Source organism: Lepidothrix coronata, unplaced genomic scaffold, assembly GCF_001604755.1.
Source record: "Lepidothrix coronata isolate B3197 unplaced genomic scaffold, Lepidothrix_coronata-1.0 Scaffold233, whole genome shotgun sequence".
In the NCBI taxonomy this organism is placed as follows: Eukaryota; Metazoa; Chordata; class Aves; order Passeriformes; family Pipridae; genus Lepidothrix; species Lepidothrix coronata.
Genome location: NW_016690413.1, coordinates 522,936 through 546,001, shown reverse-complemented (window position 1 = coordinate 546,001; position 23,066 = coordinate 522,936). Strand labels below are relative to the sequence as shown.

Genomic DNA, 23,066 nt, shown 5'->3' with positions numbered 1-23,066 from the left:
CCCGCCCCACTCCGCCCCGCCGCCGGCGGTTCCCTCCCTCCCGGGCCGGGCCGTAGAGATCCAGGGGCCCGCCCCAGCGGCGGCGGAGAGACTCCTGTTCTCCCCGGTACCTCCGGTCCCCGTGGCGGGGGCGGCCCGCGACGGACCACATCTCCCAGAAGGCGCCGCGGCCGAGGCCCCCATGACCGCCCAGGCGCCGCCTGTGTGCGCGCGGGGCAGGCGGCAGCGCGGGCAGCCCGCGGGGTCCTGAGCGGGCAGCATGGACGACGAGGAGGAGACGTACCGGCTGTGGAAGATCCGCAAGACCATCATGCAGGTCCGGGGGGCGGCGGGAGCCGAGGGGGCGGGACGGGCCGGGGACGGGGCCGGCGCGGGGGCGGCGGCAGAGCCCTGAGCCCGGCGCTGCTCCCGCAGCTCTGCCACGACCGCGGGTACCTGGTGACCCAGGACGAGCTGGACCAGACGCTGGAGGAGTTCAAGGCGCAGTTCGGGGACAAGCCCAGCGAGGGTCGCCCCCGCCGCACCGACCTGACCGTGCTGGTGGCTCACAACGACGACCCCACCGACCAGATGTTCGTCTTCTTCCCCGGTGAGCGGCGCGGCCCGGGCGGGGCCCTGGCGGAGCCCCTCGCGGGGAGGGGTTTGGGGCTCTCGGTGACCCCGGGTGTGGCTCCTTCCGCAGAGGAGCCCAAGGTGGGGATCAAGACGATCAAGATGTACTGCCAGCGCATGCAGGAGGAGAACATCACCCGGGCCCTGATCGTGGTGCAGCAGGGAATGACCCCCTCGGCCAAGCAGGTGCGTGGGGACGGGGCCATGTCCCACTCGGGGCGTTCTGGTGGGCGCTGGAGGCTTTCCCTGTCTCAGCACTGGTTTAGGTGAATAAAAGCCCAGCATTCCCTTACAGAGAAAGGCTTTCACTAGACCCTGTTGTGCTTTGGCACAGGCTCTTCCTCAGCCTCAAAGTGTCTTTACCCAGAGCAGCTGGTCCTGGTGGCAGCAGCACAGCCGAGGGCCCATGAGCAGCTGAGAAGTGGGGGAAGGAAAAGGGGGTATTTTCCAGGGGCCAGGAGATCCATGTGCTCATTCCTAGCCTGGCTGTGTCCATGTGAGCACAGGCTGACCCCAGGTGTGGCTCTGGGCACTGCCAGGGCTGTCCCAGCTGCCTCTGACTGGCCTTTCCCTTCCAGTCCCTGGTGGACATGGCTCCCAAATACATCCTGGAGCAGTTCCTGCAGCAGGAGCTTCTGATCAACATCACTGAGCACGAGGTGAGTGGGTGGGGGTTTGTCTCCAGCCCTGTGAGGGGCTGGTCCCTGTCCCTGGCTCATCTCAGCCTCTCCCGTGTTTGCAGCTGGTCCCGGAGCACGTTGTCATGACCAAGGAGGAGGTGACAGAGCTACTGGCTCGATAGTATCCTTTGATGGCCCTTTGATGGCCCTCTGGTTCCCTGTGCATGTCCCTCCCTCCTGGTCAGGTGTGATGAAACTTCAGGCTGAACCCCCCATTCCTGCCACGGTTCTTTTCTGTTCCATGAGCGTATCCAGAGCTCCTCCTTGACTCCCAGCACAGCAAACTGAGGGAGAACCAGCTGCCCAGGATCCAGGCTGGGGACCCCGTGGCCCGGTACTTTGGGATAAAGCGTGGCCAGGTGAGAGGAACAGGCTGGGGCAGCAGCTCCCTGTGCCAGGGAGAGGATGGTCCTCGGTGGTGTTTCAGAGCTCTGGGAGCAGGGAGGGGTGTCCCTGTCCTGAGCTCTGGGGGCCCTGCAGGTGGTGAAGATCATCAGGCCCAGCGAGACAGCAGGACGGTACATCACCTACAGGCTGGTGCAGTGACCCCAGCGTGGGTAAGGCCCAGGGAACCCCAGGGCTGGGGGGGCTCTGGGCAGTGCTGGGGGCTGGACGGGGTATTCCAGGGTTGGTGTGAGGCAGCTGCTTCCAAGGAAATGTCTCAGAGCTTTGAGTGGCTTGTGGAGGGAGCTGTTAGGGCAGAGCAGAGCGAGGCTCCCCTGCCACCTGCTCACAGAATCACAAGGTTGTGAGCTGGAAGGGACCTACAAGGGTCGTGGAGTCCAGCTCTTAGGTGAATGGGCCATACAGGGATCAAACCCACAGCTGTGGCATTATTAGCACCGTGCTCTGAGCCCTTGAGCTCATCTCGGGGTCCTGCGCCCTCTGTGTGCTCTGCAGTGGGTGGGCTTGGCTGAGGGGGGAGGTCATTCACATCCCCAGTTCTCTCTCTTCAGGGTGTGAGGAGTTGTGTGACACCTCCCAGTCTCCCCTCCCACCAGCAGTTTACAGGCACTCGGAGCTTCCTGCCCTTCCAGAGATGGCCAAGGAAATCCTCTTCCCCTGCTGCCTCTCTGCAGTCCTGGCACTGGGCCTCCCTCCCCATTTTCCAGCTTGGACTTTGCTGTAACCCCTCAGTCCCATCCAGGACTCAGCCGTGGAGTCCTGAAGTGAGGGGGAAAGGCCTTTTCTTCCCTGTTTTATGGGCTGTGGTTTGTAATAAAGGTTTGTACCCTCAGTGCTCTGGTGTTGCTCAGCATCTCCCTGGGGCAAGGCCTTGAGACCCGTATTTTTCATTATGTTTGGATTCTCTTCCTGCTGAGACTCTGCATCGTGGCTGAGCCCTGCAAGAGCTCTCACCTGCTGCCCTGGGCCCTTTGGATGCTGCAGTTCAGACTTAGCTTGTTCCTTCCCTGATCTCCTGCCCTCTGGCCCTGGTTTGGGACCTTGGTGTTTGGATCCCACAATGGAGAGTTGCTCATCACCCCCAGTCATGCTCGTTTTAATCCATCCCAGGTCTCTGAGGGGTTTTAAACATCAGTTTTCCTGCCAGAACACTTGTGTTTGCAGTGCTTGGCCTCCCACAGCCAGGGGAGTCTGGAAGACTCTGATCTCCAGGACAAACACGGGTTGGAACACACGGATTTTATTCGTTTTTTGGAAGCATGTCCATGTGACCACAGCGAGGACGTGACAGTGCCGAGCAGCAGCAGGACAGACACCGAGGGGACACAGCCAGGAGGGAGCTGTGGCCCTGGGAAGCTCAAGCGCAGCCTTCGCCCTTCCCTCACTCACACCCACCCTCATCATCCTCACCCACCCTCACACACACACACGGTACCGCCGTGGCAGCAGCACTCCCAGACCCCCCTGTGCCCTGGGAATGGCCTGCTGGAAAATCCCAACCGTCCTGTGGAAGAGCTGTGGGGCAGCAACAGCTCCCGGGGGGTCTCCAGCTCTTCCCTGGCTCAGTCCCAAACCAGTTCCCTGTGAGTTCACCTGGGGTTCTGTACCTTTGCTGAGATGTGTCTCCATCAGCCCCGGGGGGCTCAGACCTCCCGTCCATCACCTGCAGCACTGAGGTGCCTGAGACACCCCAGCACCACCCCTGTGTCCCACAGGCAGGGCAACAGGAGGAGATGGCTCTCAGCTCATTCCCAGCTAAAAATCTACTTGTCTCTCTGTGCCTCAGTGCAGAAAAGTCTCGTAGCTTTAAAAAAATACCCACTTTGGCTTTAGTCCTTTTGCCAGCAGAGGTAGTGGAGTCGTGTTGAAGGGTTGATTCATCTCTTTACAGAAAAGGAAGCTCAAGATTATACTGGCCAGGGCTGGGGATGGATTTGAGATGTGGTGGCCTTGAGAAGGAGGAAGAAGCACCTCTCCATGGGGACCTGCTCCATGCCCAGCTCCAAGAGCAGAGGGTTGGTCCTGGACTTGCAGCTCTTTGGAGACCAAATGACTGTAAAACCAACGCCCTGAGAGCTCAGCAGTGCTCAGGACCCTGCAGCCAGGCCAACCTGCCACTGAGCCCGACCACAGCCTGCAGCTGCTCTTGGCGTGGCTCCTGCCAGGGAGAGAAATGCCCATTGATCCAAATGCCCATCGATCCAAGCAGCAACACAGACGCCGTCAGCTGGTGCCAGGGGAGCCCTGGTGGCTTTGGGGCAGGAAATCCATCCTGGGCTCCAGGTGCCAGGTACAGTCAGTGCCAGTGAGGAACATCCCCAGACCTGGCAGATGGCACAGCACAGCCCTGGGTTCCTTCCCAGTCCTCAACAAGCACACAAGGAGGGTCTGCCCCTGTCTCCTGGAGCTGGTGCTTCACGGCTGCCAGGCTGAGCCAGGTCCTGGCAGGCTGTGCCCCCGTTCCCCTGCCAGGGGGCTCAGGGGTTTTGTGTGAAAGCTCCAGCCAGGAACCAGCCAGGACTCGCCTGCAGCTGACACACCAAACCCCCCTGGCCCCTGCAGCTCTGAGCATCCCTCCCACCCCTTCACCTCCCAGGTTTCTGTGTCTGGGCAGTCTCTGGGATTTGCCCCTTTGCCCGTCCCAGTGCCCACAGTGGTTCTGTCCGGTGGCTCAGATGAGCCGGGGCTGCAGCTCACGGCCCCTGGCACCCACAGGGGTGCTGTGCTGGCTCGTGGTGTCCCTGGGGGCAGCAGGGACGTGGCTCTCGGGGGGCTCCTCCCCGTCGCTCTGCTCGTCCCCGGGGCTGCAGCAGCGGGGCCCGGAGCCCTCGGTGTCCGACTGGCCCGCGCTGCAGCTGCGGCTCCGCAGCCCCTCGCTCCCCTCGTCGCAGAACTGAGCCTCGTCCGTGCTGGTCTCGCTGCCCTGTTTGCTCAGGTGGGTCCGTGGCTCCCCAGTGTCCTCCAGCTCCGAGTCGGAGTCCACGGAGCGGTCGCCGGACTCTGCGGGACGGAGGAGCCCCGTCCACGCTCCCGCCCGGCACCGGCACTGGCAGGAGCTTTGTGCAGCCAGCCCGGCGTCCCCGGGGCAGGGGAAGGGGCTGTGTGACCCCTGTGCCTCCCGAGGGACCCGCACCCACCAGGAGCCCCCCGTGCCCTTCACTGACCTGCGAGTGAGTCGGCGCTGAAAGCCAAATTCCCCTTCTCCGAAGGGTCCAGGTAGGGGACAGTGCTGGGGGCAGCCGTGGGCTGGGAGGGAGAGGGATGGTGGTGAGGGCACGGAGGAGAGGAGTTCTCATTCACTTGGCTCCAGAGAACACCATGGAATGTCCCCTCCTGAGATTCCTACCTCCTCTGTGGCGCCTGAGCCGCGCCTGCCGGGCTCGGCCAGCGCCGCCACCTCCTTGTGCTCAAAGATGGTGGGGTAGAAGATGATGAGGGCCTCGATGATACGAGCTTGGTGGGGATAATCCACCAGTGAGGACAAGGAAATCGTGGCGTCCGTGGGCCTGGGACGCATCAGTGTTGGCCCAAAGACGATGCCCAGGTTGCCTGAGGTCATCTTGTTGTCCTGTTCCACTTCCATGATCCTGGGGAGGAGGAGGAGGAACTTGTGATAGCAAGGAGGGAGAAGGGCGGCTGGGCAGGGCTGGGGGAGTGCTGGGCTGGAGCACATGAGCCTCATGAGAGGGAGAGAAGCAGCTGCAGTTGCTTCCCCAGGAAGCTGCACTCACCTCCCCACCCCAGGGAAGAAAGGGAAGGTTCCCAGCACCCACAGGGGCTCTGTCCCTGCCCCTCTCACCTCCTCAGGTGCTGCAGGAGGTACTGGAGCGTGGCCATGTTCTCATAGGGAAGCTCCTTCAGCAGCTCCCTCAGCTTCAGCACCAGGCTCAGCACCACCCGGTCCGTGTCGGCTCCTCTGTCCACCAGCTCGGGGCCGCCCTTCCCGCCCCGGCCCTTGGCCTCCCCGCCCTGCAGGCTCTCCTTGGCCAGCCCCATCAGCTGGTTGTACAGCCGGAAGGGCATCAGGGGCTCCGGCAGCTGCAGAGAGAAGAGGGGAGATGGTCCCAGGAGCTCCCACCTCTGCCAGACCCGGGCCTGTCCTGAGCCGCTGAGCTGGGGACACCTGGGGCCTTTCAGTGAGGAAACATCCCTGAAGTGCCCCCATGGGCAGGAGGTGGAACAAGAGGAGCTTTATCATCCCTTCCATTCCAGGATTCCACGAGTCTGTGACTCCCAGTGCTGCAAACCCTCTACCCCCAGGTGATGTTTATTTATCCATCTCCTGGAGCGTGTCAATCCAGCCTCGTTAGTCCTGGCCAAGGAGCACTTGTGAAGTTCAAGCCAAAAGCAGCCTTTGATCCACCTGTGGCTGCTCCTTGCTGGGTTGAGGTGCAGTGATTCCCTTTTTTTGCCTGGAAAAGCTCTGGGTGGGGTGGGCCCAGCAGCAGGGTTCCCCAGTGGACAGAAGGTGGCTGGGAAGAGGACAGGGATGGGTTGTTTTGGGTGGGAAAGGCAGGATGTGAAGGGCACAGCCTGGGGTGAAGGCGGGGCTGTGGTGGGGGAAACTCTGCTTTGAAGTTTGTGTGAAGCAGCCAGAGCTGGTGTTGACTGCTGGGTGTTCCACATGGCTGGTGATGTTTTCAGGGTGGTTTAAACGGATGTTTTGGGGACAGGCTGCCTCACAGCAGAGGTGGTTCCCTCCAGCCAGCCCTTTACAGAGGGACTTTAACCCATTTGTCTGCAGTGAGGCAGCAGGTCAGGGCTCAGGACCGAGTTACCCCTCTTGTTCCACTCCACTTTTCTTTGGAGAAACCACAGAGGCAAATCAGAACCTTTGCTCCTGGTGTGCAGGAGCCCAGGGACGTGGCTCCCCCCGTGATGTAACACAGAGAAAGGCAGCACAAAAAGAGTTAATCCCTGGCTGCCTGAGAGGGAGAAGCAGCTTCCGCTCCTCCTGCCTCGTGGTGACTGTGGGAGGATGTGGGTGATGCTGTTTGCACCGACAGTTCGGGTGCAGGGAGGGGGTGCCTGGGGCAGGACTGCCATGGGGGACCCGAGGGGCAGAGACCCCCCTGAGCCCGGCCCAGGGCAGCCCCAGGGGCAGAGCCCACCCCAGGGGGCCGTGACTCAGCCTGTGCAGGGTGACCTTTGCTGGGTCCCTTCCCCTTTTGGGGTGCCCAGTTCCCCACTGCAGGGCGGAGGGTTCCTGCTGCAGTTGCTGTTCCCAGCTGTGACTCAGTGTGGGCTGAGCTGGGGGGTCACTGTGGCCCCAGCTCCACAGCCAACCTGATCCTGCTGGGAGGGGCCCCTCTGCACCCACCCCCTGGTTATGGAGTCTGCCTTGTGTGGAATTCCTGCTGCCAGGTTGGTTCCTCTGCCACCTCCCGTCCCTTCCACCACAGCAGGTACCAGCAGCACCTTACCTGTCTCAGGTAGAGCTTCAGGACGTTGCTGATGTCGTGGGGGGAGGCCTGGGACAGCTCCACCAGCTCCTTCCCATTCTCAAAGGCCTGGCAGAGCTTCTCCACGCGGGTCTTGACACCGTTAACTCGATAGATGCCCTGGGAAAGACAGAAAAGTGGAGCTGAGGTGAGGGGAGATGTTCCTCTTCATGTTTGCATGGGACAGTGAGCCATGTGCTCCCACCCTCTCCTTTTGAGGTGGGAAATCCCTCCAGGAAGTCATTCTGGGATATCTCTTTTCCAGCTCAGCCATTCCTGCTTCACAGGAGAGCAGGAGGCAGGAAAGCTGAGTTTCCACGGGCAGAGTTTGGGGTATTTGGGCCAAGTTCATCCCTGGGATGAACTCCCTGGCTCCCTGCCCTGCAGAAGTCTGAAACTGAGCCCGTTGGTTTTCCAGGGGATCCTTCCAAGGGCTGAGCCAGCTGAGGAGGAGGAGGAGAGAGGAGAGTGTGACTCACCTTGGTTTTCAGAGCCCGCTTCTCGATCTCCAAAATGCACTTCTTGACGATGAAGGGGATCCCGTCCGGGCTGCCCCGAGATGCCTCTGTGAAGTCCTGCCCAAAGAGCTGCAGCTTCCCTTGGAGCTTCTTGTGCCCACACTGGATGGCCAAGGTCTCCAGGCACTTCTTGTGGCAGGCCAGGTAGCACTAGGAGAGAGAGGGGAAGACATGGAGGTGGGAGAGCAGCTACAGAGAAACACCAGGCATTGCTCAGAGCATGGTGGGAGCCAGGAAAAATGCTTTGGAGACACTGCAGGACCAATGGAAAGCACCTGGAACCCTCCCCAGAGGAGGATGGCCTCCTGAACATGGTCAGAGCTGGGCTCAGGTGGGTTCCACCCCCAGCTCTCTTCCCACTTCTCCCAGCTCACCTCCTCACACTCAGCTCCCTGGAAGTACACGTAGCTGTTGCACTCCCGACACTTGGAAGGGGCACGGAGCTTCCTCAGCCGGTGGGTCTGGGCAGCCTTGGACAAGCCAACATTCCGGAAGGGCCCCGTGGGAGCTGCCAGCTCTGGGCTGATCCCATTGATGCCTGTGGGCAGAGCAAAAGGAAATGTGAGGTCAGGCACCGCTTGAGCAGGGCGGTCACTGTCCCTGGTCTGAGCAGGGCTCATCCCTTGGGAAAGGCAGTGCTACCAGGAACACCATCAGGAATCCCCAGCAACTGGTGGGTTTGCCTCTGAACTACTGGATTTGGGAAAAGTGGCCCTCAGGGGGTCCTTCTGGAGGGGTGGTGCAGCAGCAGCACTGTCACCTCCCACACTGTCACCTACTCTGCTCAAAGGGGGTGGTGGTCTCGTCCTTCTCCTCCAGCTCCTCACTGGAGGACACGGTGCCGTTGGACGAGAGCCGCTGGAGCTTGTGGCTGAATTCACCTGTCCAAGGAAAACCCACAAACTGGCGAATCAGTGGCAAAGCTGCTTCTCCTCTGAAAACTCATCCCACCCCATCCCATCAGAGACTGGGATCAGCACAGCCATTCACCAACAGGTAAACAAGGGTTGGTCCAGCCTAACTGGAGTGCTCTGGGTTTAGACTGGCTGTACTGGGAGGGGCTCCTGAGCTGTTCCCGTATCTACCTGCACTGGAATCCAGGCTGCTTTCAGCATCAGCAACAGTGGTTGGCCAGGATTTATGGACCTGGTGTCCCCTCCCACCTGCAGAGAGAACACATGTCCATTGGGATCGCTGTCTGTGTTCGGGAGGGAACAGTGGGAGAACAGTGTGGATGCTGGGAGAAACTGGGATGTCTGGGGGAAGCTGCTGGTGAAGGGGCTGGTGGGGTTTGGTGCCTCCAGTGACACCCAGCAAGGAAAAGGGGATGGGCAGATGGATGATGGTCTCTTAGGGAGCGAAGCACCACAGATCTGGTTTAGTGTCCTTCAGGGAATTCCGCCTGGGAGGCTCCCGGCCCGTCCTGCTGCTCCAGGCTCACCTCTCCGCTCGGCCGCCTCGGCCCCGCTCGGAGGCTCCTTGGCTCCTGCCCCCCCTTCAGAGCCAGCCCCGGCCCCCTCGGCACTCGTGGGGAACTCGCTGGCGTTGAAGCTGCCCTTCCGTGTCCGAGAAAAGGGGGACCTGGAGGGGAAAAGGGAACGTGGATGGGAAGGAAGGAAGGAAGGACACTCGGAAACCTTATCCACAGCTGCTCTCCACCAGTCTTGGGATGCAGAGTTCTCTCTTAAGTACTCGACAGCCCGTCTCATCCACTGAAGGACGTGAGGGGAATTCCGAGCTGGTCCAACTCCAGCATCCCCAGCAGGAGCTGCCTTCAGGAATGCTGAAAGCACCCTGGCTCCTGCAGGAGCGCGTGGGCAGCCACAGGAGCGGGAGATGGTGCGGGGGACGCAGCCGAGCTGGAGCATTGCCCGGGGATGGCTCCCCTGTCCCCCCTCACCAGGCGTTGTGGGACACGTAGGGCTCGAAGTCGTACTGCACGTCGGGCTCGTCCCCGCGCTGCAGCTGCCGCACGTGGGACGCGTACTGCTGGCCCGGGTCGTACAGCTTGCTGCTCTCACACAGCGTCTGGAAGTTCACGGGCAGCGGCGCCGTCTGCATGTGCATGGTCTGGTAGAAGGAGATGGTGGCCTAAAAGAGACGTGGAGAGAGACCGGCGTGAGCCTTGTGAGCTGAGGTACAGGAGGAGAGGGAAAAGACGCTCCAGGTCAGGTGGGCAATCAGGAGCAGAGGAACCAGGGGCTCCAGGTCAGGTGGGCAATCAGGAGCACGGAGCAGCACTTGTTCTGCAGTTTTGAGCCTCGGTTTTTCTGAGCATGAGGGAGAGCAGAGCTCTGCACCCACCTGGGCCCCTGGTGGCTCTGCTGGGAGGCCACTCCGAACCCTCTGGAGCAGAGCACATCCACCTCCCGCCCTGGGGACACCCCAGTCCAGCCCCACTCACCGACTTGATGACCTGGTCGCTCTGTTTGATCACCTCGTGGATCTGCCGCAGGGAGTTCACCTTGGTGTCCTCCAGCTCCTGCTTCTGCGTGTTGGCATCGGCCACGCAAGTGCGATACGTGGCCATGGCCTCCTCTGCCTGGAGTCGGGAGAGGGAGAGATGAGGACAGCTCAGAGGTGAGGAGAACACAGAGAACAGCCCCTCGGACCATGTTCCTCCAGGCACTCCCATGCCATGCTCAAGGATCCAGGGGAGCTCGGGTCACTCCACGTGGCTCAGGGCGGCTCCTGTGCAGGGACAGCAGGAGCAAGGAGGCGCCTCCAGAGCTGTCACCTTCTTACCTTGTTCTTGGCTTCCTCTTCCAGCCGCCTCTTCTTGTCCAGGGTTTTGGTGGTGATGCTGCTGGTCGTGTTCTGCTGCTCCTCCTCTGCTTTCACCGCCACGTACTTGGCCTTGTCGTGCTCCTCGCTGCGCTGCATGTACGTCTGCTTGGCCTTGCGCAGGTTCCCCTCGGCCTCTTGCTGCCAGGGTGAGCCATGACCCAGGTGAGGACAGAACCCAGCCAGGGAGTCACCAGCTCCCGTGGGCTCCCCAGGGTCCCCCAGCACAGCAGAGGCACCCAAGCACCTGACACTGCCAGAGAGGGGCAGGGGGTCCAGCATCCTTAGAGGGGCACGGGGTGCTCCAGGCTGCGACACAAACCCAGTCACTCACCAGTTTCCTCTGTGCCCGGTGCCACTGCTCCTTGATCTCCTTCCTCCGCTTCTCGTGCTCGAGGCGTCTCACCATCAGCGGCTGGATTGGGAGGAACAGCCCCGTGATGCCCTGAGCTGAGTGCTCTGCTCTGCCCTTGCTTTGCAAGGAGAAGTGCCCTGCACTGGTCACTGTTGCTGCCAGCACGGCCAGGTCACAGACACTGTTTTGTGCCAGGGATGAAAATCTGCAGCCTGGGGAGTGCCAGACGCAGGTTCCCTCTGGACTGAGCTAAGGAAGAGCCACCTCTGCAATGCCAGGACCACCAGCCCCAGGAGGACCCTTCGACCCCTCACCTGGAGGAAGGTTTGGTGCTGCAGGGTGTTGGCTGCCTGCAGAACCGACGTCCCATGCTCCATGTCCTGCTCCAGGGCCAGCAGGTAGATGGACAGGAAAGGCATGTTGGTCTGGGAAATGGGAAAACACACCGCCCTGAGCCCCAGCACCTGCCCAAGGAGTCACGTCCTTTGGGGAGGAAGAGTCAGAGGTGTGGTGGGGCTGCTGGCTGCTGGTAAAAGCCTCATCCTGAATTTTTCCAGGCAGAGCTCTGGAGAGCTGCCTGCATGTTCTCCTGGGCTCTGGGGCATGTGGGATGGGCTCCTCAGGGCTGCTGACTCTCAGTCCAGCCCAGCTCTGGGGGCTTTAGGGACATGGGGACTTACCTCCTGGCTCATGGTTTGCTTGCAGCTGTTTGCCATTTTCTGGAGCCCTTTAGCAAACTCCATCTCTGGAAGAAAAAGTTTGGAAGTGAAAAGGCACACGAGACACTGGGAATTCCCTGGAGGAACCCAATCTTCTTTTGAAAGATAAATCAGGAACTTGAAGAGTGAAGTTCCCACTTCCCTGGCAGTGTTGGTCTCCCCGCAGACTCTTGTAGGGACCTCGACCTGCCCCGGGGCTCAGCCCTGCTCCAGAGGGACCCACCCGCCATCCCCCTGCTCACCCAGCGTGGTCCTTTTCTCCAGGTATGAGATCAGGTCCTTCATGTACTTGGAGATGGTTTTGGCGTACTGGAGTGCAGCATCCACCCCCCCCTCGCAGCGCTGCAGCATCACGTCCACTTCCTCGGCCGCAGGACGGGCTGCAGTGGGAGACTCCGTGAGCTTCCAGTGCAAACCTCCCCATCTCCGAGCCCGCTCCGTGCTGTGCCGGTCCTGCCGACCCCGGTGCCACAGCTCTGCTGCCCTTTCCCAGCCGAGGAGCCAAGTGTGGCTCAGGATCACAGCGATGACAGGGAAGGCGCCTGTTCCTGCTCAGCCAGGCACCCCCACCCCAAACCCTGCACCCACCCTCGTCCTGCTTACCCGCGTTGTAGCTCTCCACGCCCACAGGCACACTGTCTCCTCCAGGCCCAGGGATCCCCCCGCAGAGGCTATCCATACTCTTTGAGGATTTGGAAAGAAAAGGGGCTGGTCAGCCACGCAGATGGAGGGGAGGCTGGAACCTGGAGCTGCCGGAGCCTTTCAGCTGTTGCTGGAAGTTGGCTGTGCCCAGGCTGTGCCCGGGAGCTCATGGGAATGTCTCTGGAGAAACACCCTGCTCTGGGCTCCCATCAGAGCTGGGGGAGCAGCCAGAGCCCCATGGCTCACCTGGTTCTGGTCGCTGGGTGGGATGGAGAGGAGGGTGCTGCTGTCCACCTCCCCCATGAGGAACTCGGACACCCTGTGGGGAGAGGAGCACAGCACAGGGACAGTGACACGGGCTGTCACCCAGCAGCACCCACGGACTGGCTGTGGAGGCAGCTGCCCAAAATCCCTTACGTGCTGCTGAAGGACACAGCAATGGTCTCCACGGCCTTCTCGAACTCCCGCTTGTCCGCCTCGTTGTTGGATTCATAGTGGAACCCTGAAGAGGAAATGTGGGAGCCCTGTCACTGTGTGCCTGTCCCTCTCTCAGCAGGAGAAGGACCTGCTGGCTCACGGTGGTATCAGGGGAGCTGTGGGGCTGGGGCAAGTTGAGGGAGCAGTGGGGAGGATCATCCCAATGGATGATGGATTCCTCCAACACAGCATCCCCCCGCTTTCTCCCAGGACTGACTTCCCTGCCAGCATCCCTTGGCTCATGTTTCTGTTTATTCCCGTTACTCAGGGCTGCTGGAAAAGCACTGCTGGACCTGTTCCACTGCCTTCCCTGCCTCATGGCTCCTCCAGACCCTGCTCTGAGCAGGATGGACTCCTCCAGGAGGGCTCTTGGCCAAAAGAGGAACCGCCGGTGGCAGAGGGAGCCGGCGCAGACAGTGCTCAGCAGACACCCACGGCACGGGTAAGCAGCAGCCAGGGAGGGCTCCTGGGCAGCCCCTGGGTCTGCTCCTCGGGGGAACTGAGCCCCCCGTTGCAGTGAGGGGCTGGGGTCTGCCCCCAGTGCACTCCCTCCCGTCCCCACGTGGGGCCAGCCCCCAGCAGCCCTCTCACCACCCGTGAGCCTTCCTGTCCCCTGCGGTTGCTGTTGGGTGTCCAGGAAGCGGCGGCTGACGCAGGAGGTGGTGCTGTGGTCGGTGCAGTCACCCCCTCCCCGTGGATGACAGCAGAGGGAGGTGGTGCCCAGCCAGGGCCTGGCCTCCCAGACCCCGCTCTGTAAACACGAGGGGCTGCCAGGAGCAGGATCTAATTATTTCAGTGTTTTTTCCTGTGGCCGTGCCTGGAAACCCCCAGGCAGGATCTGTCATTTCTGACACTATATCGTCCTTAAAGCTGGACCACAGCAAGAAGCAGCTGATGCTTTTGCCTTCTCTGCCAGCCCATGGGGCAGCTCCGCTCCTGGCAAACCCCCCCATGGGCTCCCCAGCCCTGCACCCTGACATGGGGCAAGAGGAGAGTGGGACAGAGCTCCCAGCCCCTGTCTCACCCTTGACTTTGGAGATGAGAGTCCCAGCAGCTGTCAGGGTCTCCAGGGTGTTGAGCAGTGGGTACTTGTTGATGACCTGGCGCAGGATGCGCAGGGTTTCGCCCAAGCACTCGTGGGCCAGCGGCCGCTGGGGCTCCTTGGGGTCTGCAAGAGAGGGGGCTGAGCCCTGTGTCCCTGCCCCGTGTCCCTGCCCCGTGTCCCTGCCCTGCATCCCTGTCCTGTGATCCTGTCCCACGTCCTTGTCCCGTTTACCTCCCAGCCACATGCCAGGCAGGGTTCTGCCATCTCCCAGACCATGCAGCCCCTCCCCTTGGCCTTGGGGCTTCCCAGGCCAGGCATGGCCTGTCCAGCACCTCCCCACAGCCGTGGCCGTGTGTCTCCTGCCCAGCCCGGTGGTGGCCGGGGGGGAAGCCCAACCTTTGAGGCGTTTCTTCCGCAGTAGTAACTTTTTCCCTTGAAAGCAGTTTGGGAATTTCCTCCTCGTTTCCTTCCCTCCCTCCTCCCAGATGGACGCTCCCAGATGGGAGGGATGTGGCAGGTCTGTCCTGCCATCATGCCAGCCTGGCTCACTGCATCCCACAGGTCCTTCCCCAGGACTGTCCCCTCCCTCCGTGGGCTCCAGCTGCCAGCCTGAGGGTCTGGCCTGGTCAGCACGGGACAGGGCTGGGCACTGGCAGCCTGGTTAGGAGGTGAGGAGCCTTGCGCAGGGAGGTGCTGGGATGGGGGACTGGCACTCACTGCCCAGCCAGGCAAAGCCCCTGCCCAACCCAGCCCCCAGCTCGGGGTCTGGAAGGGGTTTCTGCAAAACCAGGGCTGAGAACAGTGTCATGTGCCCCCTACGCCATGGGATCGATGCATCTCCTGTGCCCCCTTGGGCAGAGACAGGCGCTCGTGGGCCCGCAGACCACCCAGCCCCATCCTGACGGCCACCCTGGTGGGCTGGGGGCTCGGGGAGCCATGCCCAGCACCCTGCAGGGCTCAGGGGGCCCTGGCAGGCGGCTGGCACCGCTGCACTGTAAACAGGAAAACGGGCGGATGAAAATAGCTCGCGGCAGGAAGCCGCGTTATCCTGGCCCTGAGCTCCGGCAGCCACTCACCCACCACCCACCCACCACCTCTGCCCGCAGCTTCACGGCCCCCTGCGGGTCCTGCTGGCCTCTGGCCCAAGCAGAGAACCCCCACCCACGGGGGGATCTGTCCCTGGGGTGCCCTGCAGTGCTGTGACACGGGTGTTTGGCACTGGGTGGGCACCCAGGCCGGCAGGAGCCGCGGCCGTGCCCAACTCACCATCGCGCAGCACCACGTCCCGCAGCTTCTCCAGGGCGTCGGCGAAGCGGGCGACGTCCGCCAGCAGCTGGGAGATGTCCTCAGGGTCGATGAAGGGACCCTCCCCGCCCTCCATGGGGCTGTAGGACGTGGGGGTCTTGTGTCCCTTGGCCATGGCGCGGGGGGCCGCGGGCAGGGGGAAGCTGGCGGCACTGGCATGGCGGCTGAGGCTGGTGGGGCGCTTCAGGGTGCCCACGGTGCTGGGGCTGGTGCTGAGCTTGGCGCTGGCCGCGGGCAGGTCCCCCAGGCTGGAGCCTGGTGCCTCCAGGCAATCCTTGCGGGAGAGGTCCTGGGGAGCGGGGATGAGTGTGAGGGCACAGCCAGCATGGTGGGGACCGTGCTTGGGCAGGGAGAGGGCAGCACCCCAGGACTCGCCACACCACCAGCTTGGGGGATGGGGTGGTGTCTTGAGGGGCTGGTGCCAGACCCTGCAGCTGCACCATGCCTCAGTTTCCCCAGTCAGGCATCCCCTTTGGGGACCTTGGAGACAGTCTTGGGACCCCACAGGGCAAAGACAGAGCAGGGAGGGTCTGGGCCAGGCCTGGGCAGGGTCTGGGCACTTGCCTGGCCATCCCTCACCAGTCCCTCTGGCTCTGTGTTCGTCATGGGGGCACACAGTGATCATGTGGGTGACACTGCTTGTCCACCCCAGCACCCACCATCCTGGGACTGCCCATCCCAGTGGACTGGGGACCTCAGCACAGCCAAACAGCAGCAGGATCCAGCCCACACGTCCCTTCCTCTTTTTCAGCTGGTCCCATGCTGGGGGAGGGGGCAGGGACAGGGACACCTCCCAGGCCACTGTTGGGGGTTTGGCAAGTATTTTACAGATGGAGGAAGCCCCCAGTTTCCAGGGGCAATATTGCCCCGAGGGAGGGGTTGGTACCAGCACTGTCCAGGACCATGCATGGCTTGGGGATCATGCACCCAGCAAGGGTCTGTGAGCACGGGAGGGGACCCTGCAGCCCCCAGCCCACTCAGCAGCTCCCAATCAGGGACCCCCAGGCACCCAGGTGTGACACGAGCGTGTGGGGTCTCAGCATCCCGGGCCGGGCGCTGCCGGAAGCGTCTTTGGCAGACACGGAGTGCCGAGAGCACGAGGCTTCCGTGGGCGAGGGCAGAGGGGAGCTCAGCCCCACGGGGGGGCCAGACCACCACGGGGCTGCAAGGGCACCCAAAGGGCCCCACCCCAAAACGCCCGGGGCCAGCCCGGCCCTGTCTCCGTTCCCCCCGGGGTGCAGCGGCCCCGGTACCCCCCGGCCCTCCCCCCGGCGCCCCGGGGTGCCCCGGCCGTACCGTCAGTCGCACGGCGGGCGCGCAGGGCAGCGAGTCCAGGGAGCGCTGGGGCGGGTGGGCTCTGCCCGCCGCCGCCCAGGGGCTGTAGCTGTTCCTGCCCGCGGCCCGGCCGAGCATCCCGCCGGCCGCCACCCATAGGCCCCTCTCCGGGGGGTCGGGACGGGGACGGGGGCGGGTGCCCCCCGCTAAGGAGCCGCGGGTGGGCTCCGGAGCCCCGACGGCCGCATCGTGCCAGCCCCGTCTCGCCCCACGCACCCGGGCTGGGGCGCAGGCGCGGGGCGGGCGGTGTGGGGTGCCACGGGGAGCCCCGGCCGCCGTCCGGCCCCACGGAGGTGAGGCGCTTCCTCCCGGCTCCTCCGGCACCGGGGGGTCCGCACGTCAACAAATAAATACATGGCAGAGCTGAGCTGCCTGAGCCCAGTGTCCCCATGGAGGCTTGGGAATCTCTCTGTCCTCCCCAAACCCTCGGACACAGCCCCGCATTTCCTCCCTGTCCCTTCCAACCCTTCCGCCTCCCTCGGCGGCTGCTCTGTCCCCCTCATCTGGGGCAAAATGTCCCCCCAGCCCAGTGAGCTGGGTCCTTCCTCGTCTTCTTTCTCCTCGCAGACCTCCTGGACGTATCCAGGTCCCCATTGCCACCCTGTGGCTCTTCCCAGCAGCTCTGTGGGTGCCGTTGCCCCCACAACCCCCAGGGACCCATGGCCCCCGCCCTGCCAGAGACACCGGGGGACACTCACCGGCAGGGTCTGTGGGACGGGGCTTCCCGCCCGGCTCTTCTTGGAGATGGAGGGGGTTTTAATCAGCTCCCGTTTCTTCCGGGAGAACATGGTTCCCGGGGGCCGAGCCGCTGCCCTCAGCCCCTCGTTTGGCCCGGCCGTGCCGGCTGCTCACGGCGCCGGCCACATTCGCGGGGCGCAGTGTCAGGAGGGCGCGTGTGACGCCGCCTCGTTTCCTCATCGGCTTCGCAGCCCGACCTGAAACAGGAAAAGCCGAACGCGCACCCAGGCGCGAGGCCGGGGGCAGGGGCACCCTGGCTGCCCTGCGGGGTCGTGGAGGGGCAGGGGGACGCTGGCACTCCTGGGGGTGGTGGGCTCGTTGGGGGCTTTGGGGGGTTTCAGTGCTGCAGCCCAGGGCTTAGAGAGGGGTGGGGGCCCGAGCCCCACTCCTCGGGACCGGTGCTGGCCCCTGTGGGACCCCCACCCACTGGGAGGTTTACCCTGTTTGGGGGTGTCCCTCTGTCCATCCCGCTGGAGGCCCCGGGTGTGGGGGTGAATGGGATGGGGGGCTCTGGGCTCCCACCCGTGGGACGCTCCCGGCTCTGCCCCTCCGTGGGCTCGGTGGCGGTGCCGGGACTGGCCCCCCGGAGTCACTGCCCTGCCCCTCGCCCCCGTGACTCCCCCCACCCGCGGGGCAATGGGACCCCACAACGGGAAAACAGGAGAGGCGGCCAATAAACCCCTGGAGAGGGACAGGATGGGACGGGCCCCCTCCCAGTGCTGCGTGGGGACCCCCGGCCGCTGCCCATGGGCTGCCCTGGCCGGCTGCCGGCCCCGCGAGACGGGAAAGACACTCCACTTTTTCCCGGGAATCCCCCGCGCGCCGATCCGGTCCGTCTCGCGTGGGCCATCTGCCGACCCCGGGGGGGACACGGGCACGGGTGGGGGTCGGGGCGAGGGGAGCGGGACTGCGGCGCGGGTGGGTGGGTGGAGGCGCGGGGGTTGCGGGGGCGGAGGAACGCGTTCGTGTGCCCCGCGTGTGCTCGTGACCGTGGGTGCGGGCAGAGAGGTGCGCGCGTGAGCGTGTGCGTGAGTGACCGAGTGTGCGTGTGCAGGGGAGCGCCCGTGGGTCGGGGGTGCGTGTGTGTGAGTGTGTGTGCACAACGCGTGCCCGGGGGTCGGGGCGCGCACACCCGTACACGCGAGTGTGAAAGGTGATGCACACGCGTGTGCCCGTGGGTGCGTGGGTGTGCCCGTGGGTGCGTGGGTGTGCCCGTGGGTGGGTGCGTGGGTGGACCCGTGTGCCCGGGACGGCTCCAGCCCCGGTCTCGGCCTTCCCCGGGCTCCCGGCGCCCCCCGGTTCTCCCGGGGTCCCCCCGGGTCCCAGTGTTGGGGTTCGGAGCCACACCACGATCCGGCCGCTCCTGCCCTTATTTGGGCATTTCGGCCCCGTCCAATCAGCGCGGGGGGGCCGGGCCCGGCCCCGCCCCCGCCCCGCCCGGCCCCGCTCCGGTACCGGCTCCGCTGCCCGTGCCCCGCTCCGGTACCGGCTCCGCGCCCCGCCATGAGCAGCTCCCAGTTCAACAAGGGCCCGTCCTACGGCCTCTCCGCCGAGGTCAAGAACCGGGTGAGCCACGGCGGGAACCGGGGGGACCGGGACCACCGGATGGGGACAAGTCGGGGGCTGGGGATTACCGGGGCCTGCAGGCGCTGCGGCTGCCGGTGCTCCTGGAGGTCTGGGAGAGCCGGGCATCCCGGTGCCGCTGGGGGTTCCGGTTTCATCCCGGGGTTCTGGAGAACCAGAGGGTCCTGGTGCGCCCCTGGAATGCGGAGCCGGAGGGGGCCCGGTGCCACCGGGGGCGGAGAGTGGAGAAGTCGGGGGTTCCCGGGAGGATGGAGAGCCGGGGGTTCCCGAGAGAATGCGGAACTGAGGGTCCCGATGTACCGGGGTCTCTGAGGGGTGAGGATGCCAGAGCTGGGCTCCCGGTCTCGCGGTGCTGAGCCTGCCGGCAGGGTCCCGGGGAAGTGTCTTGGGGGGACCGGGGCTGGGAGAGGTCCCGGGCACCGACCGCCTCTCCCGTGCCGTGGCCGCTATTGCTCCCGGCAAACCCCGCGGCTTGGGGCCAGCTCCACGGAGCTTCACTTTCTGCTTCCCTGCAGTTGCGCATCCCCCGCGGATGCTCCGCGGCCTTCGCTGGGAATGGGGCTGGTGACCCCGGTGACTCTGCCCGGGACCGGAAGGGAAAAGGGGAACGGGAGCCTCTGGGCTGTCTGTTTGCACCCTGAGGAGGGAGCTGTGTGCCGCAGGGTGCAGGCAGCTGCCAGCACCCTCCTGCCTCCTCGACAGCTCACAGGGGTCCTGCTGGGCCAGGGGAACACAGCTGCCCCAGGCTGTAGGTGGCACCAGCAGTGGCCGAGGTGCTGGGCTGTGCCCAACCCCGGGCGAGCAGAGATTGAGCTGTGGTCACCCCAGGGCTGTGCTGTCCGGGGACACAGGAGCTGCCTGGATGGGGCCAGGGCAGGCAGAAGGAGGGCCAAGTGGTGGTGGGCATGTGGCTGCAGGGATGTGGTGGCTGTGGCTCCTTACCCATCCTTGCAGGGGATTTACGTTTCATAAGGAGCGGACGGGCCCCGGCCTGCCTGGGGCTGGGCTGCCCTGGCACTGAGCGGATGACACGCGCTGGAGCCTCCCCACCATGTGCTCTTGGTGCTTTGGGTTGATTCAGCAAGACATGAGCCAGTCTGACTGCCCCAGTGTGTCTGCTGGAGGTGACATCACCAACTGGGAACCAGTTAAACCAGCGCCGTGCTCCCAGTCTGTGCAATCCCTTGCAAAGTGGGCTGCAGTGGGATGTCTCTGGGGCTGGTCCCTTCTGCCTGCTCCTGTGCCCTGGGAAACCCTCACAGTGGCCATGGGGAGGGAAGAAGAACTGTCTGCAGCTGCCCGTGCTCCAGAAAATCATCTGGTGGGACTGTGGAATCCCCCTGGCCGGGACACACGTGGTGTGTGACCCAAGGTCCTGCATCAGTCAAGTTCCCCTTTGAGGCTAGAGCATCTCCCCACCACACAGCAGGGCTGGACTGTGTCCATTCCAGTGTCTCCCTTTGTCCAGGAGGAGGGGACTCATGGTCCCCCCACATAACGGGAGCAGGAGAGGACTGGATGGGCGAGAGGTCGGTGGGTGCCCTGAGGCCACCTCTGGGTGCTGGCTGAGCATCGGAGGGACGGGGCTGGGGCAGGACAGCACTCGGGGCTTCCAGGGTCTTTCCACCTCAGGACAGGATGCCTTTCTCTTGCCTCATGGGCCAGGGCCGAGGCAAGATGCCGATGGCGGAGATGCTGCCGGCCCTGGCAGCTGGTCTCCATTTGGGAGGAGGCGTCCACATTCCTGGCATAGCCGCGGTGACCAGGAATCTGCGGCGGCTGTTGGGCTTTGCCGGAAGGGAGAGCATCTCGTGGCCAGACCCCCGGGGATTGGAGCTGGGCTCCCGCAGGCTCCAGGGGACAGGGAGGGACAGACCCATGGAGGGGGCACTTCCCCCTGGCCCCCACAGGCAGTTCCTCCTCATCCTTTTGGAATAGTTCAGAAGCTGCCGTGTCTGATGGCTGCATCCTCCTGTCCCCATTCCCATCCTGGGGAGGGGGGAACTGTTCCCATGAGGGGTTTGGGGTGCACACAGGGCTGTGCCTGAGCTGCCCTCACCCACCCCCTCCAGCTTGCCCAGAAGTATGACCCGCAGAAGGAGGTTGAGCTGCGGACGTGGATCGAGAGCGTCACGGGGCAGCAGATCGGGCCTGATTTCCAGAAGGGGCTGAAGGACGGGGTGATCCTCTGCGAGTGAGTCCCGGATTGGGTGGGGACGGGGAACACCCGCCCTCCAAGGGACCCCCGCCAGCCTTTGGGGTGGAAAGGGTGGGCTGGATCCACACCAGTGGGACCTGCTGGGTCACCCCCAAAGGGTCTCTGTCTGTGGAGAGCCCTGAGGACCAACAGGGACCTGGGCAAGGAATTGCATCACATGGGGGAGGCCTGGGCTGGATCCTCCTGAAAGGGGCCCATGCCCTGCAGCCCCTTGGGGCTCTGCCTGCCGCAGCCCCACATCCCCCTGCCTCCCTCCAGGCTCATGAACAAACTGCAGCCCAACTCGGTGAGGAAGATCAACCGCTCAGCTCAGAACTGGCACCAGGTAAGTGCAGCCCTGCTGCCACCCACCCGCTGTCCCTCTGCAGTCACCCACCGGGGCTCACCCCTCTCTCCCTCCCTGCAGCTCGAGAACCTCTCCAACTTCATCAAGGCCATGGCCAGCTACGGCATGAACCCCGTGGACCTCTTCGAAGCCAACGACCTTTTTGAGAGCGGGAACCTGACCCAGGTGCAGGTGTCACTGCTGGCGCTGGCAGGAATGGTGAGCACAGGGGGATGAGCAGCTTGGGAAGGGGCACTGTCCTGCAGGGACCCCCAGCCTGGAGTGGTGCCCGTGGGACCCTGTCCAGGAAGAGGATGGGGGGGCTGGGACCCCCGTCCCTCCTCACCACCACTCCTGGCAGGCCAAGACGAAGGGGCTGCAGAGCGGAGTGGACATCGGTGTGAAGTACTCGGAGAAGCAGCAGAGGAATTTTGACGAGGCCAAGATGAAGGCTGGGCAGTGTGTGATTGGGCTGCAGGTGGGTTGTCCTGTGGAGTCCCAGGGGTGGGGGACTGGGAGAGGGGTGCCCAGTTCTGTCAAATCCTCAGCACTGTCATGGCTCCAAGCACAGCTGGAAGAACCCGAGGCTCGAGGTGCCTCAGGTGTTCTTGGGATCTGGGACCATCGTGGCTCCATGTCTGGCACTCGGTGGCCATGAGCCTGGGGTGGGTTGGGGAATTCTGGCTGTGCCCCTGGGCTGGGGGCGATGGGGAGAGGGAGAAGGGGCACGTGTGGGGCAGCACATGCTCCTCACCAGACCCCTTTGTCAGATGGGCACGAACAAGTGCGCCAGCCAGTCCGGCATGACGGCCTACGGCACCCGGAGGCACCTCTACGACCCCAAGAACCAGATCCTGCCACCCATGGACCACTCCACCATCAGCCTGCAGATGGGCACCAACAAGTGTGCCAGCCAGGTGAGCGCCTGTGCTGGGCTGGGAGGGTGTGGGGGGACCACAGCTGAGCCCTGCTCCATCCTGTTCTCCCTCCCAGGTGGGCATGACAGCTCCCGGCACCAGGAGACACATCTACGATGCCAAGATGGGGACAGAGAAGTGCGACAACTCCTCCATGTCACTGCAGATGGGCTCCAACCAGGGCGCCAACCAGAGCGGGCAGGTCTTTGGCCTCGGCCGCCAGATCTATGACCCCAAGTACTGCCCACAGGGCAGCCAGGGCGAGGTGGCCAACGCTGCCGGTGACCTGGGCGGGGACCCCCCTGGGTACCACTACTACCGTGAGGAGGAGGAGAGCTACTGAGTGGGACGGCACCAGCCCCGTCCGACCATCTCGTGTACAGCCACACTGCCAGCCACATTCCAGCCTTCACTTCCATCATTCCTTCTTTTTAAACTCTTTTTTAACTTTGGAAATTAATCTATTTTTCTGAGCAAGGAAATAAAGACCCTGTTTCTAGAGAGGAGCCTGGCCAGTTCCCATGGGAGCCCCCAGGCCCCAGGGCAGCGGGAAGGCGGCGGATGCTCCAGCACCGGGGAGTGGACAGTGTCACCTCTCACACACCCAGCGCCCACCATGTGCCCCTGCAACACCCCCGGATCCCTCAGCAAGGAGTGAGGGGCAGCTGTCTGTGCTGCACCCAGTGCTGCTGCTCGTTGCTGTGCTGGCAGGACCTGGCTCAGCCCCATGGAGGAGAGGGGCTGGGGTTGGTGGGATGTGGTATAGGGGGAGCCCAGGGCACTGTGGGGCCTTGGGATTGTGAGTGTGTGAGTCAGTGAATGTGTGCACACGTGTTTGCACTCTCATATAATCTCTAGATGCTGGAAATGCCTTTTTTGCAGAAGTCGTTGGGACCAAGATTCTGAGATGATGGTGTTGGCTGCAGGGCAGGGCTGGGAGCTGGCACACCCGGCACACCCGGCACA

At 63.7% G+C, this 23,066-nt stretch overlaps 3 protein-coding genes and 1 long non-coding RNA gene across 7 annotated transcripts; 3 read left to right on the top strand and 1 right to left on the bottom strand.

Moving 5' to 3' along the window:
• The first annotated feature begins 202 nt into the window (after positions 1-202).
• On the top strand, positions 203-2,529 carry POLR2E (RNA polymerase II subunit E). Of its 3 annotated transcripts, none has more exons than XM_017834387.1 (8): positions 203-316; positions 415-589; positions 683-798; positions 1,191-1,271; positions 1,355-1,413; positions 1,573-1,651; positions 1,773-1,849; positions 2,297-2,529. In XM_017834387.1, exons 1-7 carry the CDS (start codon positions 260-262, stop codon positions 1,836-1,838), a joined length of 633 nt encoding a protein of 210 aa, XP_017689876.1. In that variant the 5' UTR covers positions 203-259; the 3' UTR covers positions 1,839-1,849; positions 2,297-2,529. The 3 variants fall into 3 exon arrangements, with proteins under 3 accessions (XP_017689876.1, XP_017689873.1, XP_017689874.1); XM_017834384.1 differs by having other exon boundaries at positions 2,294-2,529; XM_017834385.1 differs by having other exon boundaries at positions 2,249-2,529.
• A 375-nt stretch (positions 2,530-2,904) lies between these two features.
• ARHGAP45 (Rho GTPase activating protein 45) lies at positions 2,905-17,166 on the bottom strand. Of its 2 annotated transcripts, XM_017834347.1 has the most exons (23): positions 17,017-17,166; positions 14,945-15,272; positions 13,658-13,801; positions 12,574-12,658; positions 12,403-12,475; positions 12,118-12,196; positions 11,757-11,894; positions 11,476-11,540; positions 11,110-11,220; positions 10,775-10,855; positions 10,402-10,581; positions 10,061-10,198; positions 9,557-9,747; positions 9,098-9,237; positions 8,742-8,819; positions 8,436-8,537; positions 8,031-8,194; positions 7,618-7,806; positions 7,121-7,258; positions 5,497-5,735; positions 5,044-5,284; positions 4,862-4,943; positions 2,905-4,697 (listed from the first exon to the last, which is right to left on the bottom strand). In XM_017834347.1, the coding sequence occupies exons 1-23, from the start codon at positions 17,104-17,106 to the stop codon at positions 4,369-4,371; spliced, it is 3,405 nt and encodes a 1,134-aa protein (XP_017689836.1). In that variant the 5' UTR covers positions 17,107-17,166; the 3' UTR covers positions 2,905-4,368. The 2 variants fall into 2 exon arrangements, with proteins under 2 accessions (XP_017689836.1, XP_017689835.1); XM_017834346.1 differs by lacking the exon at positions 17,017-17,166 and having other exon boundaries at positions 14,945-15,786.
• On the top strand, positions 11,099-11,885 carry LOC108506937. Its single transcript, XR_001877895.1, has 3 exons — positions 11,099-11,193; positions 11,501-11,686; positions 11,779-11,885. It is a non-coding gene; the product is annotated as an uncharacterized LOC108506937 (long non-coding RNA).
• A 1,329-nt stretch (positions 17,167-18,495) lies between the features above and the next one.
• CNN2 (calponin 2) lies at positions 18,496-22,601 on the top strand. Its single transcript, XM_017834380.1, has 7 exons — positions 18,496-18,622; positions 20,713-20,834; positions 21,117-21,183; positions 21,265-21,402; positions 21,545-21,661; positions 21,954-22,100; positions 22,177-22,601. Exons 1-7 carry the CDS (start codon positions 18,560-18,562, stop codon positions 22,441-22,443), a joined length of 921 nt encoding a protein of 306 aa, XP_017689869.1. The 5' UTR covers positions 18,496-18,559; the 3' UTR covers positions 22,444-22,601.
• Positions 22,602-23,066: the final 465 nt, after the last annotated feature.

Coding starts and splice junctions, on each gene's coding strand:
- POLR2E (XM_017834387.1), top strand. CDS start 260: ATGGACGACGAGGAGGAGACGTACCGGCTGTGGAAGATCCGCAAGACC. Junction 590..682: donor GATGTTCGTCTTCTTCCCCG/GTGAGCGGCGCG, acceptor CTCCTTCCGCAG/AGGAGCCCAAGGTGGGGATC. Junction 799..1,190: donor TGACCCCCTCGGCCAAGCAG/GTGCGTGGGGAC, acceptor TTTCCCTTCCAG/TCCCTGGTGGACATGGCTCC.
- ARHGAP45 (XM_017834346.1), bottom strand. CDS start 15,608: ATGATCACTGTGTGCCCCCATGACGAACACAGAGCCAGAGGGACTGGT. Junction 10,199..10,401: donor AAGAGGAAGCCAAGAACAAG/GTAAGAAGGTGA, acceptor TCCCGACTCCAG/GCAGAGGAGGCCATGGCCAC. Junction 4,698..4,861: donor CAGCGCCGACTCACTCGCAG/GTCAGTGAAGGG, acceptor TCCGTCCCGCAG/AGTCCGGCGACCGCTCCGTG.
- CNN2 (XM_017834380.1), top strand. CDS start 18,560: ATGAGCAGCTCCCAGTTCAACAAGGGCCCGTCCTACGGCCTCTCCGCC. Junction 21,403..21,544: donor TGCTGGCGCTGGCAGGAATG/GTGAGCACAGGG, acceptor CACTCCTGGCAG/GCCAAGACGAAGGGGCTGCA. Junction 21,662..21,953: donor AGTGTGTGATTGGGCTGCAG/GTGGGTTGTCCT, acceptor CCCCTTTGTCAG/ATGGGCACGAACAAGTGCGC.